Source organism: Chiloscyllium punctatum, chromosome 2, assembly GCF_047496795.1.
Source record: "Chiloscyllium punctatum isolate Juve2018m chromosome 2, sChiPun1.3, whole genome shotgun sequence".
Classification (NCBI taxonomy): Eukaryota; Metazoa; Chordata; class Chondrichthyes; order Orectolobiformes; family Hemiscylliidae; genus Chiloscyllium; species Chiloscyllium punctatum.
Genome location: NC_092740.1, coordinates 80,200,453 through 80,220,688, shown reverse-complemented (window position 1 = coordinate 80,220,688; position 20,236 = coordinate 80,200,453). Strand labels below are relative to the sequence as shown.

General features: G+C 39.2%; 1 protein-coding gene across 6 annotated transcripts in view; it reads right to left on the bottom strand.

The window, feature by feature from the left end:
- LOC140486018 (casein kinase I) overlaps positions 1–20,236 on the bottom strand; it is a 226,840-nt gene that overhangs the window by 86,306 nt on the left and 120,298 nt on the right. For all 6 annotated transcript variants that reach the window (XM_072584567.1, XM_072584575.1, XM_072584558.1 and 3 more), the window contains exons 5-6: positions 17,446–17,594; positions 8,077–8,311 (exon numbers count right to left, since the gene is read on the bottom strand). In XM_072584567.1, coding sequence (XP_072440668.1) covers positions 8,077–8,311; positions 17,446–17,594 — 384 coding nt within the window. The remainder of the gene's footprint in view (positions 1–8,076; positions 8,312–17,445; positions 17,595–20,236) is intronic.

The window sequence follows — 20,236 nt, the reverse complement described above, 5'->3', positions numbered from 1 at the left end:
ATGCTCCAGGGAAAACAGCCCCAGCCTATTCAGCCTCTCTCTATACCTCAAACCCTTCAACCCTGAAAATATCCTTATAATCCTTTTCTGAATCCTTTCAAGTTTAACATCCTTCCTATAGAAGGTGACCAGAATTGAATACAGTACTTTAAAATTGGCATCAACAATGTCCAGTATAGATGCAACATGACATCCCAACTCCTATACTCAATGCTCTGACAAATGAAGGCAAACGTGCCAAACACTTTTTTTCACTACCTACAACTCTAATTTCAAAGAACTATGCACCTGCACCCCAAGGTCTTTTTGTTCGGCAATACTTCCCAAGGAAAAACCATTAGCCATAGAAGTCCTGCTCTGGCTTGCCTTACCAAAATGTAATACCTCACATTTATCTAAGTTAAACTCCATCGTCCACTCCTCAGCTAACTGGTCTATCTGATCATAAGACCATAAGACATAGGAGTGGAAGTAAGGCCATTTGGGCCATCGAGTTCACTCTGCCATTCAATCATGGCTGATGGGCATTTCAAAGCCACTTACCCGGACTCTCCCTGTATCCCTTAATTGCTTGAGAGATTAAGAAGTTATCAATTGATCAAGGTCCCATTGTACTTGGAGGCAATCTTTACTGTGAACTACACCACCTACTTTTGTGTCATCTGCAAATTCACCAACCATACCTCCTGTAGTCACATCCAAATCATTTATATGAATGACGAAAAGCATGATGGGAAACTTCTCTTCCTCCCACCACCACATATGATCCCATCCCACAACCAAAAGGATTCGTGTTAATGCTTCAATTCACCATGAAACTTCACTTAGAATCACGGCTTATTTCAGGTGAAGAAAAAGATTGTTTTACATATCGCAGGATGGTTTGAAAATTACTTCATACAAAAGGAATGACATGCTTGTAAGATCACAGAGGTATAATGATCTTTGGAACACTGTTTAAAAGCTTGTGTTCAAGTTCTTCTGATGGCTCCAGAAAAGAAAATTCTTATCAATCCCCACATTATCAAACACCTCTAACAGTCTCCTTTAAGGATTTCTACTTACCTTCGTCAGACCTCAAATTTAAAATCACAGCATTACATTATTCAAAAAAGAAATATTCTATGACAAGTAGAAATCTTTCCAATCTATTCAAAATGTATTAACCACAAAATGCACTGTAAAGCAAGACTTTCAAGTAAGTGGTCCTGCACTGCCCAAGGCTCTGCCTACCAGATGGAACCTTAAACCAACGCCATATCTGTCCGCTCAGATGAATATGATGGCACAAATTGAATAGCAGAGGAATTTGAGTGTTGCTGTGGCCAACTCAATGAACAACATTAAAACAGATAAAAGCAAAATACTGCAGATGCTCCAAATTGGAAATAAAAACAGAAATGATGGAGAAACGCAGCATTCTTCTGAGTCGCACTGCGCTCAAAACATGAACTCTGTTTTTCTCTCCACTGAAGCTGCCAGTCTGAGGAGGTAGAACATAGAACATGATAGCGCAGTTCAGGCCCTTTGGCCCTCAATGTTGCACCAACCAATTGAACCAATCTGCAGTCTATCTATCCTACACTATTCCATTTTCATCCATATGTCTATCCACGACCATTTAAATCCCCTTAAAATTGGCGAGTCTACTACTATTGTAGACAGGCTGTTCCACACACCTACTACTGTCTGAGTAAAGAAATTACATCTGACATCTGTTCTATATCTATCACCCCTCAATTTAAAGCTAAGTCCCCTCATGCTAGCCATCACCATTCGAGGAAAAGGCTCTTACTGTCCACCCTATCTAATCCTCTGATTATCGTATATGTCTCAATTAAGTCACCTCTCAACCTTATTCTAACAAAAACAGCCTCAAATCCCTCAACCTTTCCTCATAAGACCTGCACTCCATATCAGGCAACATCCTAGCAAATCGCCTCTGAACCCTTTCCAAAGCTTCCACATCCTTCCTATAATGCGGTAGCCAGGACAGTACTCAATACTCCAAGTGCGGCCACACCAGAGTTTTGTAGCATAACCTCGTGGCTCTGAAACCCAATCCCTCTACCAATAAAAGCTAACACATTGTATGCCTCCTTAACAACCCTATCAACCTGGGTGGCAACTTTCAGAGATCTACGGACACCAAGATCGCTCTGCTCATCTACAATGCCAAGAATCTTACCATCAGCCCAGTACTCTGTATTCCTGCTACTCCTTCCAAAGTGAATCACCTCACACTTTTCCGCATTAAACTCCATTTGCCGCCTCTCAGTCCAGCTCTGCAGCTTATCTATGTCCCTCTGTAACCTGCAACATCCTTTGGCACTATCCACAACTCCACCAACCTTAGTGTCATCCGCAAATTTACTAACCCATCCTTCTACACCCTCATCCAGATCATTTATAGAAATGACAAATGGCAGTGGCTCCAAAACCGATCCTTGCAGTACAGTACTAGTAACTAAACTCCAGAATGAATATTTCCCATCAACCACCACCCTCTGTCTTCTTTCAGCAAGCCAATTTCTCATCCAAATTGCTAAATCACCCTCAATCCCACGCCTCTGTATTTTGTGCAATCGCCTACCTTGGGGAACCTTATCAAACGCCTTACTGAAATCCATACACACCACATCAACTGCTTTGTTCGGTCACCTTCTCAAAGCACTCAATAAGGTTTGTGAGGCACGACTGACCTTTCACAAAATTGTGTTGAGTATCCCTAATCACCTGATTCCTCTCTAGATGGTTATAAACCCTATCACTTACAACCTTTTCCAACACTTTACCCACAACTGAAATAAGGCTCACTGGTCTATAATTACCAGGGTTGTCTTTACACCCCTTCTTGAACAAGGGGACATAGCTATGGTGCTCCAGCATTTTCTGTTTAAATTCATTGAAAGAAATAACTGGTTACTTATCTCTTCACTGGCCGTGGGTAATGCACAGATTACCCACCACAGTCAGCTCCAATAATTAACTACATTTCTAATGTATTTTACAAGCTCTGAAGCACCTTGGAATACCCGGAATTCATGAAAGGTGTCCTACACATAAAGGTACTGTCTTTCCTTATGGCCAAAATTAAAAATGCCAGAACGACACTTCAACAAATTTATTAGCCGACACAGAAGTGCAAAATAACTCACGTTTTGTAATTGCATACAATTTCTGTGTTTGTGATTCCATCTTAAAAATCAAGACCATTTTGAGATTAGTATCTCTTGGTTGTTTCCTTTTTCGTTTAATTTGCTATGAATTGAAAAAATTCTGTCTTTTTCGTATTTTCTAACTCGTGTATATTTGTATGAGTGCCTGTATTGCAAAGCACATCCAAGAGTGTGTGATGTATACCCTACTTCTAGTTTTTAACGTTGACACAGTTTGGTTGTGGTCATTCCAAAGTCAGAACCCAGAAACAGAGGGAGTGGGAGAAATATTATTTCGGAAAAAAAGCAAAAAATTAAACAACAGACATGTACAGTTGCCGAGAAGAGGTAGCCACTAGCTTTAAAACTTGTAATCAGTCTGTGAAACTACTTTCACTAAGGCATTTCATTGATACGTGCTCACACATGAAATAATCATGAAGACATTACAAATGTGCAAGGGGACGTGGTTAGGTTGCTGGAGAAGCAACTTGACAAATAGAGTCGAATGTAGGAAAATCATGCACTTTGGTAAGAAGAGTCAAAGGGGCATACTATTATTTGAATTGAGAAAGATTCTAAATAAGTGCAGTGCAACACAATCTGTGCTTTCTTATGTGTGAAATACAAGAATGCAGGTGTAGGAGGTAACTGTGAAGGCAAATGGAAGTTTGGCCTTTATTGCCAAGGGATTAAGAGTTTAAAAACAGGGAAGTCATGTTACAACTGTACAGGGTGTTGGTGAGGCCACACATTTTTTAAATTCTTTAACAAGATGAGGGCGTCACTGGCTAGACAGCATATATCGCCCATCCTTAATTGCCCAGAGGGCAGTTGAGTCAATCACTTTACATGTAGACCAGACCAAGGGCAACAGACATCTTTCCATAAGGAACATTAGTGAACCAGGTGGGTTTTTCTGACAATTGGCAATGGATTTATGGTAGTCGTTAAGATCCTTAATTCCAGATATTTATTGAAATCCACATCATCAGAGTATAGAAGCACGAGACGTTCTTATTGAAATATATGAAGTTCTGAGAGAGCTTGACAGGTATATGATGATGCGATGTTTCCGCTTGTATCGGAATCTCAAAGTAGGGGACACAGTTACAGAAAAGGGGGACACTGAGATGAGAAAGAATTTCCTCTCTCAGATCGTGAATGTCTGAAATTCTCTCCCCTAGAGAGTTGTGGACACTAGATCACTCAAAGTACTTAAAGAGGAGGCAGATAGATTTTTCAAATATCAACGAGTTGAGGGCTATGGGGGAGCTGGTCTGACAGAGGAAAAGCACAGCAGGTCAGACAGCATCTGAGGAACAGGAGAATCGGCGTTTCGGGTCAGAGCCCTTCATCTGCTGCCTGACCTGCTGTGCTTTTCCAGCAACATACTCTTGACTCTGATCTCCAGAATCTGCAGACCTCGTTTTCTCCCGGCCTGACAGAGGAGCTGAGGCCCAGGGCAGATCAGCAATGATCTTATAGAATGGCAGGAGACAAGTTCGGGGCCGAATGGCCTATTCCGGTTTCTATTTATTAGGTTATCATCTGATGAAATCTCTGTGACTATATAACTGAAGATAATTTATGGCAGGTTCAAGGAAATTCTACAGAATAATGTAGTTTTGTAAACGTAGAATTACTTTAGACAAATTTTCAGAGGAGAGATAGTCTCCCCTATGTGGCAAACCACTCTCCACTACAACCAAGCTACACATTTGTGGCTCAGCTTTTCCAGTCAGACCTCCTCAAGCACATTCAACTTGCATTAAATCAAACAGCTTCCTCATAACATTGGATTGTCAAAGGAAGAGGAGCCATGCCACCACCCTTTTATACATACTAGCTGCTATATTCCAGTACATTTGTTCAATAATACACTTCAGGACATTCAAACAATGGACAGAAATGACAGCAGATGGGGTGGAGGAGGGCAAGGCCAAGGAGGTAAGTAAGTGCGTGTCTGTGTGTACAAACATGAAAAGGTGGCAGCCAGCTAGCAGGCCCAAAACGAGTATGTGCTGTAGCAATAAGATACTGCAGTAAGTCACCTAAACCGTCTCACACTGGGAACTCTGACCCTAACTTGGGAGGAAGACACACCCTGCAGAGCTGTCAACTCGTCAGATTGGTTGACAGCACCAACAGTCCCAAAGTTAACAGGCGCTTCTTTGAGACTGCAGCAGATGGGTCAATGTAAGAGGGCCAATGGAAACTCAGAGCCAAGCAAGTCCGTGGTCTTTGGGTTGAAGGGAAGCAGCAATGGTATTGGTTGGCTTTGTGCATTGTAAGTGTATGAAGGAGGTGGTTTACTGTCTTTTCAGGGGATATCCCTAAAGTGGTCCCTCCAACAACAGTACTACTTCATCCTTCCTGTTATTTTAAGCACTTTTACAGAAGTGTCTGTTAATAAGCCTCATAACAACTGGATTATATCAGGGACATGCATAATTACTGCATGTGCTGAGCAGCCTACCCATTTCAGTGCTACCCATTATAGTTGTCTGCAAAATGATGTGGGTTAGCCACGTGACCTATATTACATGAATGCCACATCACTCGAACCCCAAGTTGACTTGGCTTAGAAACCGTTGTCTGGTCGGGCAGTCGGGGTCAGGTGGGGTAGCTGGTGTCAATCGTGGGAAGAAGTCATGTCTAATGGGGGAGAAGGAGCTTTGCTTTGAGGGAGAGACTTGTCAAGCTCAATTGCACATTTATTCAAGGTTTAGGTATTCAGAAGTAAGAATGTGCAATCAGAAACCAATGTTCAGCACCATTTGCAACTCCTCAGATACTAAAGTAGTCTATGTCCAAATGCAGCAAAACTTGGACATCATCTCGGCTTTAGGCAACAAGTCACAAGTAACAACCTTTACAGACAATTCTCAAGAAATGAGCACCTCCAAAAGGAGAGAATCTGACCATCTCCTCTTGACACTTAAAAGCATTGCCATCATTGACTCCCTCAATTGGTTACCACTGGCCAGAAACTGAACTGGACTAGCCATATAAATGCTGCAGCTAAAAGAGCAGAGTAAAGACTAGGAATCCCATAGCCAGTTCACCATTCAAGGCATAAGTCAGGAATGCAATGAAATACTCCCCACTTGCCTGGATGAGTGCAGCTCCATAACATTCAGGAAGCTTGACACCACCCAGAACAAAGCAGTCCATTTGACTGGCACATCAGTAAAATATCCACCTCCCTTCACCACTGATACTCAGTAACATATTTTGGATAGATATGCAATCTACAAGTTGCATTGAAATAAATCACCATTATTGATAAGAAGGACAAGGGCTGTAGATATATGGGGACACCAGCATCTCAACTTTCTCTCCAAGCCACTCACCATCCTGAGTCAGGAAAATATCACCATTCTATAAAAGTGTCACTGGGTCAAAATCCTGGAACTCCATCCCCCTCGCATCCCTCTCCCCCCCCCCCCCCAATGGCTTTGTGGGTCTCCTACACCAAATAAACTTGAGTGGTTCAAGAAGGTAACTCACCACCACCTTAAGGGCAATTAAGGATTGGCAATATTTGCTGGCCCGACTAGTGATGCACACATCCCCGAATGAATTTATCAAAAATAAATAGAAATTTTCCACCTAATATTTCCTGGTTAGTTATTCAGATAATTAAGTTGAAACTGTCTGAAATCTTTAACTCAAACTGTTGTGGGTCCCAGGAAGCAGCAAACGTTTTCATGGGAAGTTCATAAGATCTGGGCATTAATTTCAGATGGCGAGGATAGATCAGAGAAGTTGTAATTTACTGTACTAATGCCATACAAACCATAAATGCGAAAAGTATTTAATACGGCTTTCGATTCCCCATAAAACTTTTGGATGAAAATGGCTTGAATTATGTCTGAATTTTCTTTTTCCGTACTAATCCCTTTATTCTTTCATGGGATGCAAACATCACGGTCAAAGTTTATAAAATCATGAGGGTCATAGATAAGGTGAATTCCCTGGAGTGGATGAGTTAAAAACTGAGGGCATTCTTTTTTTTAAGGTGAGAGGAGAAAGATTTTAAAAAGGACCTGAGGGGTAACTTTTCTCACAGAGACGGTGGTTCATGTGGGGAACAAATTACTAGAGGAAGTGGCAATTTGGAAAAGTATGTGAATATGCAAGTTCTATAGGGATATGGGCCAAATGTGGGCAAGTGGGGCTAATTTAGTTCAGGAAACTTGGTCGGCATGGACGAGTTGGCCCAAAAGGTCTGTTGCTATGCTGTATGACTCTACGACAACATCTGCTGCCTATCCCTAATTTTGTTTGAACTGACGTCGCTTAGTTGACCATTTCAAAGGGCACATTTGTATTCATCTGGAGTCACATATCTAGAGGCAGATGGGAAAGCGTGGGGGAATTTCTTCTGTAAAAGGATATTAGTGAACCAGACGGATGTGTGCCAATTGATGATCACAATTTCCATTCCTGAAATTTTTAATGAGATTTCTTTATTTACTTTAAATTCCACCAGGAGTTTTGGTGAGATTTTGACTTCACAGCATTAGCCTGTGCTTCTGAACTCCTGGTTCAATTACATTATTACAATGCAACTGTCTGCACCTTTTGTACCGCAAAAATACGTCCACTGTGCTCAAATGATGTTTCAAAATAGCAAGCTTACAACTATACTATTGATTTGTTTTGAAACTCTGCAAATAAGGCAATTCCCATTTTTGGATGTTTAAGGATCAACATCCAAAGTACTCATCAAATGAAAAGTCTCAACAGTGTGAAGTACAAAAGGCAAGTCATTGTTCATTACAACTTAAATACATGTTTTCAATCTAACAAATAATTCTAGTTAAATCCATATAATTATTTTTCTAAGAAGAACACACACACCAGTTAGGAAGCAATGAACATGCCACATAGTCAAATAGAAGTTACTTACCTTTTCCTAAATGGGTATTAATGCTCATATATCTGGCCGTTCCAGTAAGGCTCTTGTGTTCTCTGTAAGGGATGTGCTTTTTTGTCTCTGGGTCTATATATTCTTTAGCAAGGCCAAAATCTATTATGTGAATTACATTCTGGTTTTTGCTTCCTGGTCGTCCCACTAAGAAGTTTTCTGGCTTTACGTCTCTGTATATTAAGTTCTTCGAGTGCACGTATTCCATCCGGGAAATCTTTTTGAAAGGAGGAAGTAAGGAAAGAAGGGAAGGAATAACACAACATTACAATGTATCCTTAATAAAGTTTACATAAACTTAAAAAAAAATGTATTGGAATCCAAAACATTCTTCTCCATATGAGAAAAATGTGCCCAGTCCAAAGATTTTGGAACTCATCCAACAATTACTCCAAATGTGACTACAAGCACTTGTAACACCGCCCAAGGCCTGGTACATTTGTTAGTACAGTGTCAATACATTGCAAGTAATAAATAGTTCTGTCTTTGTTAATAGTCTGGGACTAAACATTTACAGGAAGCAAATCCCAGTTTTTCAGCCAAGATGCTTATGTACAGGACATCTTATATTCACCCCAAGACCATGGTAGTCAGTGTGCTAATCCACAAATGAATTGGAATAGGATTACAATGCACCGACTAAATATTCTCACAGAAGTTAGAAAATTTGCAACCTGTTGCAAGCTCAGGAGGCAGAAGCTGTCAAGATTATTCAAATTTTACAGTTTTTTTAAACAGAAAGTACCCTTCAATATTGCTCCCCCATGCGGCCAGGCCACGCTTCAGATTGAAATTCTGAAGTAGGACCTCCATGGATCATCTGTTGTTTGCAAGGGGACCAGCGCCTTACCTGTATGCCTTACTTGAAATAGGGTATCCCTTAAGAAAAAACACATTCCCTCAGTATTGCGTTAGAGCTCAGCCTTGGAAGAAGTACTCAACTCACTGCAGTGTGGATTGAAACCACAGCCAAATGAAAGGCTGCCACTGAGACAAGGTTAACACATACACTGCATTTGAACAGTCATGAGTTATCAAACCCAAAAAAACTGTCTCAATTCAGTCGAATTATTTATAAGACATAACATAATATAAACAAGTTGATCCTTATTTATGGAATGCATTCTTGATGTGTGGGAATGCTACTAGCACATTCACAAGCTGTCTGGAATCTAGTTTTCTCAATGTAATGCAACACAGGAAAAAATAACTCCGCTCCCCATCTGGGCTAATAACTTACCTTGGTAAGCAAAGCTATATGAACATCCTTTTTATCTGAATGTAATCTTTAACTGAACAATGATGTATACAGGACTGAGAGAAATTAAAGTCGCAAATAAAATCTATTGATAAATCTACATAGTAGCACCATAGATTATATATGTTCTGTTCAAACTGCATCACTAAACTAGTCAAGCACTGGAGGTCAGAAGTATGAAAAGTGATCTTCTGAAACATGGAAGATTCTGAGGGATGCTGACAAGATAGCTGCTGAGACTACCTCAACAAGTTTAAGACCCAGACGTAAGTCAAAAATAAGTGGCAGTCCATTAAACATGATGAGGAAAAAATTCTGCTCCCAGAGCATCATTAGTGTTTGGAATTGTCTTCCAGAGTGAGCAATGGAGGCTGAGTCAGTAAATATATTCAAGGCCAGATTAGACAGATTTTTAATCAAAGAGCCAGGTAGGAAAGTGGAGTTATGACTAATCAGATCAGTCATGCTGTTACTGAATGGCAGCAGAGCAGTCTCATAAGGGCAAATGGCCTACTCCTTTTCCTGTTAGTCATAATTTTACATTTTTAAATATCCTTGAAGCTGATCCATTCAAAGAACATCATCTTTTCTCTTTTGTTTTCTCATTTTATTCTTCTATACAATTAGAAGTTCTAATTTATGAGCAGAAATTCAATTCTGTTTTTGCACGGTCAGTACTTATCAAATTTACACTACTGAACTCCAAACAAATGCTCAATAAAATAACATTAATTTTTTTTAATATATACATGCAAACACACTAAAAGATGGTAAAACCCTGAACTAGGAATACATATGCTAGATTTTCTCAGTTCTATTTTCATTCTAATGTGTTCCAATCACAGAAAGTTGAATTTGATACACCTTTCAATAAAGTTGTCACATTTTGGGTTCTCAGGTGACAGTGGAATAAACACAGAATCACGGAGTGGCTGATTTTACATTATCAAATGTAAGAACCCACACCTTTGCACAGCAGAAAGGTGGAATTGATAGCATTTGCTCCTCAGAGTTGAAAAGTTGTGGGTTCAAACTCCACTGCAGAGATTTGAGTGTATATCCAGCCTGATACCCCAGAATAGCACAGTTAGGGCCAGCATCTTTCAGACTAAGACCCAGGCTGCTCTCTTGGGTGGCAACGAAAGGTGCCACAGCATGTTTTCAAAGCAAGGGAGTTGATCCTTGTGTCGTGACCCATGTTTAACACTCAACCCAACATCAATAAAACAGATCGTTGGTAGTTATCACATTCAATTTTGGAATTTGCTATAGCTGTGTTACAGCTATAACACGGATTAGCTGTATTTCCTAAATTAGTGATTACATTTCACAAGTACTTCATTAGCTGTAATTGCTAAGGTTATGAAAGGTGCCATGTAATGGAAGTCTTTCTTTGCTCTGTATACGAAGTGGAGTTCACTGTACTGTATGTGGGGAACATTTTTAACAAGAGCTAGTGACAACCTGTGTATGTCTTTGCTCATTTTTACTCCTGATTTTGAGAGACAGGTTTTAGAAGCAAAATTACTACACAAAAAGCAAGGTTCAGTAGTTGTTAAACTCCAAACATTCAGACTACTTCAATAGAACAGAAAAGCACTATATATAGCCAGTAGTTGAGGCATTCAATTTATTTCTAAATTCCAAAAAAAAATCAATTATTGATCAACTGTAATGACTATATAATATTTCTGATGCTAAATACAATCCACAGACAACGTTTAATAAACTAATGTAAATACAATATAACAAAAAAGTCCTGAATTAATTACTGCTGAACAATACTAATGAAAATGAGAAAGAAAACACATCATTGAAGTTACAATATTTTTAAAAGACGTTCTGGATTTGTCGGCATGTAACTACTTTTTCTTTATCAAAAATATGCTTCTGCTGAAAAGAAACTCAAATATGGATGTGCAGCACATTTCCTTCAATAAAACAGACTTCATTTTATGGTTCCCAATTTGGTACTTCAAAAAAATGACTAATTCTAACAGTACATTTCCACTTCCCTCAAGTACTGTTTGATCATGACAAGCTCAAGAATATTTACTTTAAGCAGGAGCTTTGCTGAAAGCAAATATAACATGTAAAGGCACTGAGGTGCTTCCTTCAGTAACAAAAATAAGTACTATGTATGATTTGGAGAGTACTATGTACGTTGCTCAGTGAGCTAAAGCAGTGGTATTTTACTATTCCACTGACCATGCATTTGTGTCATCTGCACAGTCGCACATCAAAATATCTAACCCTCTAAAGTACTACATATTTGGATACGATATTGAGTTTAAGAGCATGTAAACAATTGCTGTACAACTGAGCAGTGGTGGCTTAGCAACCATGTAAATCAGTCAGTCATTTGGAGGAAATCTCCAGAGAAACAGGGACACAGTAACTTGACAGCTAGGGGTGCAGAGACAGTAGAAATGGGGGAGGAGCTGGGGGGACATGAGGAAGAAGTGTTTAACTGAAGATTAAAGTCATGCCGTTCATACTTCAAGCACCTCCTATTTTTACTTGGACTTTCCTTCCTTGCTTGACTTACTTTCAGGAAATTTTAGTTGAGATCATTATGCAAATGAACAAAGAAAACAAAAATAACTAAGATAACAGTAAAAGAGCAAAGTACCCAATAATATTAAAAGGCATTAAGTGCAGAATAGGAAAATGAGACAACATCAAAAGTAAAAACATCCCTCCAAATGAAATGAAGACAAATTAAAGAGATTAAACTTAGAGAGCAAATACATGATTTAAAAATATTCTGAGGAATACAGTCAGTGCCTGCCAAGGGGCAAAACTGATTTTGAGAAAGGAAGAAATGTCCTAGATAATCAATACTGTGCTTCATTTTACATACATTATGGTAAAAAATAAGTATGTGAAACAATTATGATCAATCCAAATATAAATAAAATTGGTTGCAAGAAAGAAAACAGAAGTACAAAGAGATCAATTACTGGGTGCTCACCTTAAGAAGAAATTCAGAAAGGAAACAGTAGCCATGGGCCCAAATGTTCCAGTCTACAAATCACTGGAGATCGGACATGGGGTTGAAATGTGCATCAGGGCCCAGGGAGTCTTCAGTAAATAGGAATAGCTCAATAATTCAGAGTGCAAAGGAAACCGAAATTAGATTATCTCACATATCATGAAACATTTGAGAGACTCAAGGAGATCACAATAATAAAAAGTGAGGCTAGGGAGGCATTTGGAAACAGGGTGAGAATTTTAAAATCAAGACTTTGCTTGACCTGAAACCAATGTAGGTTAGCAAACAAAGAGTGTGAAAGGCAATATGAGTTCTAATTTTTTCCCATTGTGTGTAGCTCCAAGATTTGTGTGTGGTAGCAACTTCTGAAGCCAGAAGTTAAAGCATCAGTACACCATTCACAATGACCGGCATGCAAGGAACCTCACTGTGGCTGTGGGTCGCACAGTCTAGAGGAAACATGGGTGATAGTGGAATGGACTTAACTTGCTACAAATTAAGACACGGAATTGTTAATTTTCTAACCCTCAGCTTTACCTATAGTTAAATGTGGGAGATTAGGAAGAGTGCACTAGAATGGCTATGTCTGGAAGTAACAAAGGCATGAGTGAGGGTTTTAGCACATGAGCTGAGATGGACAAATGCAAATTGTTACATTGTTGATAACACAAATTTATAAAAGATATTCCAGTATGATGTATCTGAGAAGATAGATGCAGATAGTCTTTAAGGATTTTAATAACTGATTGACTAAGTTTTGCTGCAAAACAAAAATCATGGGTATTGTATTAGATGAAATGAAGCAATGTGTATGGAAACTGACTGATTAATGAGATACCAAGGATGGATGGTTTTGCTTAGACTGGAGTAGAGTTTGCAGGGATGAACCCAAGGGTGTCCCTACTGAATTCATTTTTGTTCTATACTTATCTACATGGAATCAACAGACCAAAATTTGTTGTAAATTTAAAAAAAGGGTTAGTGCTCAGTAAGGAGAACTGTAAAAGTATCTCAAAAGGGCGTAATACAGCTTCACGTCAAATTGCAACCAAGTGAATCATTTGTGAAGAAAACAGAAAATTTGTCAATGCACAATGAGAAAATATTGAAAGATACAGAAGGACCCAGGCATTCTAAAACAAAATCGGTCAAAATCTGAAGATAGATAATATGGAATAAAAGCTATTGATGCATTTTGGAATTTACAAACAAAAGCAAATTTTGTAAAAACCAAAGAGATAGTGATGCACTGGTGCAAGGGAGTAGTTAGACCACAGAGAGTAAAGCTAAGGAGTACCTACTGAATTAGATTCTCACCACAGCAACATTCTAGTCAAAGCATAATTACAAAAAGTTTGGAGATACTGTGATTAATTTTACTGAAGCAGAAAAGGGGAATATTTTCCAAATTTCTCTGTATGTGTCATTTTTCTTTGATTAGTGAGACAGTGATGAGGGGTCATCAATTTAAAATCATCACTGAGTTTGAGAGGAGAAATTACATTTCTTTTCAGAGAATGGTTTAGCATAAGGTTGCAAAGATTCAATGAATATTTAGGGAGATACTAAATTCCAGCATCACATTATTTTTTCCCAGCTGAATATTATTTTCAGGTGTTAGACCTGTCCTTTGTGAATCTCTCAATTGATACTGAGAACCAACTTAGAAGCCAACTGTACTCTAGAACATTAGGAGCATTTGAGACAGAGTCACAGTACGTTCTAAGGGACAAGTAGACTAATATTTGGAGCAGAGGAGGATTCCCGGGAAGCAGGGAATTGAGATTATAGTTTGATTCCTCAGGTAAACAGAATGAATCATATACAGAGGAACCTCAGTTATCCGAACGAGATGGGCGGGCACTATTTCATTCAGACAATCAATTATTTGGTTAATTGATGCAATGTCTCTCTTCTGGGGCTCAGAGTTTTCTGAAGTTTCCTTTTTTCCTTGCTCTCCCTGCCTTGCTCCCCCTCTCTGTCTCAGGGCTTGTTTCTGTGCAGACACACAGTTGTGTGTAAGGGACCTGCAACATTGCTGAAGCCCCCCAATCAGTTCAATGGGGATTGACAGCGAGAACTTGCTAAGTCTCCCTGTTCAGGAGACGAGGCAGCAGCACACCGCACGCGAGCCCCGGCACACCCCTCTACCGTCTGCCCCAACAACCTGTCCAACCCCATCCACGGATCCGCCCCCAATTCCACCCCCAACCAGTCCAAACCTACCCCCCACCCCATCCTCCCCCCTTTCCAGGGTAGTCAGACTGGACACCAATAGCAAGACTGCCGCTGCCTTTATGGGGTGAATCTCAAAATAGCACACACACGCAGCCACACACACAACTTTTTACTGCAACGTTTTTTCAAGTTCCACCTTTGCTTTCAGGACAACGTTGGAGAGCTTATCTGGGGAAAGGGGGGGTTAGGGCACACCCTGTGCAGAACTGCAGGGAAAGTGTAGGGAGAGAGGGCAGTCAGTCAGTCATTTGGAAATGGTGCCTGGGCTCCTATTGATGTCCAGGACTGTTCTCGATAGCATTTCAGTAAGCAGAGTTCATTTTTAATCACTGTAAACAAAAGATGTGATCAGTGTTGGAAACACCTCTTTGATGTAAAGTTTCTATCAGGACTTTGACATCTTTGTCGGATAATCCAAAATTTGGATAATTGATATTCGGATAAATGAGGTTCCTCTGTAGCTTCTTTTGTGCAGTAAATATTTCATGTTTTACTGTTTTCCGGACAAGCTTTACCCTTTTAGTTCCATTCAAGCATGCCAACCAATCAAGGACATTTTTAGGCCTCTTTTTGGTCTCCCAACAAAAACTAGATATGGGGAAATTAAAGTTTAGAAATTGCTTGATGACTTAATGCCCCATTATTAACTTTGCTCAGCATTTTCTGATGACAAATTTGTACCCAGAAACTTCCAGTTGATCTATCTGATGCTGCTATTTTACAGTATATTAATTTGAATTAGTGTGGTGCAAACTCACTTTTGCAAGAGAAAACTATGTCAACTATACGCAATTCTGGTAATATTTCATTATTCTATCTGAATTTTGATACGTATATCTCTAGTAACAAAATTTATTTTAAGAGACTCTGGGGATCCATTGTCATAGGATGGCTCCTTTAAAGCCCTATTTTGAATTCTGGTTTTTATTCTGAAATTGGCCAAGATTCAATGAATATTTAGGGTAATACTACATTCCAGCTTCACATTATTTTTCCCAGCTGGATATTATCAGTTCTTTGTGAATCTCTCAATTGATATTGAAAACCAACCTTGAAGTCAGGAAGATTGCAACTGTACTAGAGAACATGACTGCAGGAAATGCAAGATAGCCACAGGCTGCAATATCACAGAGAATTACCAGAATTTAACCTTTGAGATTCAGTCTGCACTTCAAAACAACACAAAATGCCTAAAGTAACCCCTTCATTCAAGAAAGAAGACAGAACTTGGCAACTATACGCTAGTGAGCCGAACATCAATTATAAGTTTAGAATCGCACAACACCAGGTTATAGTCCAGCAGGTTTATTTGAAAGCCCTGGCTTTCAGACCACCTGACAAAGGAGCAGTGCTCCAAAAGCTAGTGTGCTTCCAAGTAAACCTGGTGGACTATAACCTGGTGTTGTGTGATTTTTTTTAACTTTGTCCACCCCAGTCCAACACTGGCATCTCCAAGTCATATCAATCATAAGTAAATTGCAAATCCATTAATGAGGTTATAGCAGGATACTTAGAAAATTATAAATGGGATTGGGCATAAACAACATGGTTTCATAAAAGGTGTTCATGGTAACTAATCTATTGGTATTTTTTGACGAAGTAAGATGGATACACAACCTGTGGATGCAGTGCACTTGAATTTCAAAAAGGCATATGGTAAGGAACCAAGGATACCAAAAGGATATGGAGGAAAAGCAGGAACAGGCTACTGAGTTGATGAACAGCCATGAATGTAATGAGTGGCAGAGCAGGCTCCAAGGGGGCCAAATGAATACATTGATCTTTTTTTTGGGTTGGCAAACCATAACTAGTGAACATAAATCAGTGTTGTGGCCTCAACATTAATAAGCTGGATGAAGGGACCAAAGGTATGGAATCTAAATTTGCTGATGACTCCATGATAGGCGGGAAACTAAAGTAATTTGTCAAGTGGAGGTAGATAGGGCAAAAACTTGGTAAATAGAACATAATATGGGAAAATGTGAACCAGGAAGTAATCAAAATTATTTCTATTTAAATTGAACCAATTTGCAGAACTTTGCAGGACAGAATGGTGTATTAGTACATGACTCAAAAACTTAGTATGTAGTTACTGCAAGTGATTCAGAAAGGAAGTGGAATGGGAACATTTATTGCAAAGGGAATGGAATATAAAAGTAGGAACGTTTTCCTACAGCCGTACAGGGCTTTGGTTAGCCTACATGCACAGTACTTTGTTTCGCCGCATTTGAAAAAATACATACAATTGCATTAGAAGCAGCTCAGAGAACCTCTGGAGATGAAGTGCTTATCATATGAGAAAATATTGGACAGATTGGATCAATACTTATCTAAAGTTCAGAAGGATGAGGGATAATCTAATCAAAACAAAAAAAATCCTGAGGGATTGATAGGATGGAGGTTAAAAGGATATCTGCCCTTGTTAGACAGAGTAGAACCTAGGAACACAGTTTAAGAATTACAGGTCTCCCTTTTAAGCCAGGGATATCAAGATTTGATTTTTCTCCAAGAATCACGAGCCTGTGGAATTCTGTTTCTCAAAAAGTAGTTCATCTAAGATGAACCAGTGAACTTATTCAAGACAGAGTTAGCTAGATTTTTGGTAGGCAATGGAATCAAGGGTTATGGGTGGTAAACATAAACAGTTGAATTCAGGCCACAGCCAGATCAATCACAATATCATTGAATATTAAAGCAGATCGAAGGGCCAAATGGCTACTCCTGCTCTAAGTCCTACATTCCCAAGTTCTAAAAACAAACCTTTAGAAGCACATTTTTAATCAAATATGAAAACTCAAAGTTTACTGATAATAGAATAATCTGGTCTTTTTCACTGAAAGTTGAGAATTGGAATACTTACTAGCTGTATAGCTATCATAAGCACTGTCTTAAGGGTGAAGGTTCTGTCACAAAGGTCAAATAAATCTTCCAAGCTAGGTCCCAGTAATTCAAGCACCATAGCATTGTATTTTCCACATGGACCAAAGTAATAAACCTGAGGAATTCCATCTGTAAATAAAGGCAAAAAAAAAGCATTACACCTACATTGTATTACAAAATTCAATTCTTACTGTAATTTTAGATTACAAATTAAAATATCTAAATTTCTAAAAGTTTCCATTTTAATACATGAAAAATTTTATTATCTCTCATACCTCAACATTCAATTTTTTGACATAAACATACCAGTTTCCTTGCTCTAAGAGGACAGGTTAAACAACAGCTTTCAAATGTTTGCCCAAGGAAGAATGGAATTGTAAATATAAATTACAGGATAATTGAATGTCACAGTGGATTAGTTTTTGACCTTTAGACCTGGATTGCAAACTAATCTAGAATAATAAAATTAAAGCTCTGCTCTATCAGCCCAAAGTGTTGTATGTGAAATTGCTGTGGCAACTCAATCCCTTTCACTGGGGTGGAAATCCACCAAGACTGTAATTCAACATAATCCAACCTACACATTTACAGTAGAAGTAACAAGCATATCAATTAGAAAAATGCAGGTTATGCAAAGATTACTTCCTTTGAAAGATTTGATTAAAAGGGGCCTTCACTCTGCATCTAGCCCATAGAATACCTGAAAGTGAAGTACTCAGCAGCAACATGTGTGTGAGAACACACTGGCTGACTTTATCTTGAAGATCATAAAACTTCAATATAAGTGAAACAAAATCCGGAGAGGCAAGTATCCCATCACCAAGTCACGCTTTATTTGTTTGTGCACAGTGCTCTGGCCGTGGCCGGCCAGTCAGCTTGAATTCAGTCCCCTTACTGAGGAGATTCTAAATCCCCTGTTAATGTTTTTTTTTGCACCCCTGCCCTACAGGAATAGTGCTTATTTTTCTCAGCACCCATGGCGTGTGCGTGTGTGTGTGTGTGCGCGCGCGCACTTAGGTGCAAGACACAGTAAAAAAAACACAGGTGTGTAAATAACTTTATTAATATTCCACCTTCAGGAAAAACACCCATGTGACCAAAGAATCTGAGACAAGCAGATCCTGGTAGGGGCAATATCCCCCGTTAATATTGGTCATCCAGCACCTCCTGATTGGCCGAGGTTAACAACCCTAATCAAGGACCTTGTAGTCAACGTGGTTCACTTTGTTCCAATCACTCCATCCCTCTCCCAGTTAGTCCAGGGATGTAGGCCTAGTCTTTCTCTTGTAGCTTTTCCTGTGGTGTTTTCGCCCCAGGCCCAGTTTCTCTGATTCGGTTTCTGACATGGGTGGTGGGTACTGGACCATAGCCTGTCTCTTGCGCCCACAACATCTCGGGAGAGTTTCCTTCTCTTCTTCCAGTGGTAATGGTATCGAGGCTGCTATTGCGTTGCCAAGTCAACCTTTATTTGTGCACAGTACACTAGCTGTGGTCACCCAGCTGGGAGCTAGTCAGCTGAACTTAGGAGTTGCTAATCTCCTCTAAATATTGGTCAGCCAGTGCATCCTGATTAGGGTTGCTAACTTGGACTAATCAAGGATCTCAAGTCAATGAGGTCCACCTGGTTTCAATCACTATAATAACCAAGTTATTTAATTCAGCTCTATCATACCTCTAAAAATGTGCTTGATGAATTTCTTGATGGAGAGAACAAAGCGAACAACCTCTGGCTCACAATTACCATGACAATCTTTAGTACGTAGGTGGTGAGGTTGATAAGTTTCTGGAGTGTGCATGATAACAATCATGTGAGAATATAAGTGGTTCCAAGTCTTTTGTACTGAACCTGTCTGACAAGCTTGAAAAAACATGAATTCAAAAAACAATTATAGATACTTCAAATAAAGACTTGCTGAACACAGACGTATGATAAACACGCAAACCAACAAATCTATTTTCAAAGTATCTTTAACAAATGACTTTTTATTATTCTGAAGAAGGATAATTGGATTCAAATAGTTAGCTCTGTTTTCTCTCCACAGTTGCTGAGTTTCTCCAACAATTTCTGTTTATGTTTCAGATTTCCAGCATCTGCAGCTCTTTTGTTTTAGTTTAGCATTTTTTATTATTGTTAGGATATATTAAAAGAAACTATGCTTTTGTACTTCTTAACCCTATTTTTCTTTCCCTCGTTTTCTCTTTATTTCTCTTTTGGAAAGTGATTAACATTGCATTCACTATTCTCACTTACTACATACCTTGCACTGTTTATTTCACACATCATTCGTCTTTTTGGTTCACGAGCCAGTCCTGTTTACACAGCCCCAGAAATTCTTTTAAGGGTGCTATGTCATTCTTCTCACTTTCCCAGGAACACAATGTGCAAGTTTAAACTTACAGGGGAATTTCTAATTCATATGAACCGTTACATGAATTCTCGGCCCAATATTTTATGAGGTGACCATCAGTCAGTCCCTCATAAGTCACTGAATGAGCGTAACAAATCAATGTCACAGTACAGAACTGACCATTCATCAATGATGCTACTTGAGCAGTAATTTGCCTGAAACGTCGGGTTTTTGCCCGAAACGTCGATTTTCCTGCTCCTCGGATGCTGCCTGACCTGCTGTGCTTTTCCAGCACCACTCTAATTTAGACAGTAATTTTATTATACATATTGGACAGATCTGAATTGACCTTGCCATCCATAGGCAATTTCAGAGTGATAGCAATTTGTTCACAATTTCAAGCTAAACAGAAAAGTAGCTAAT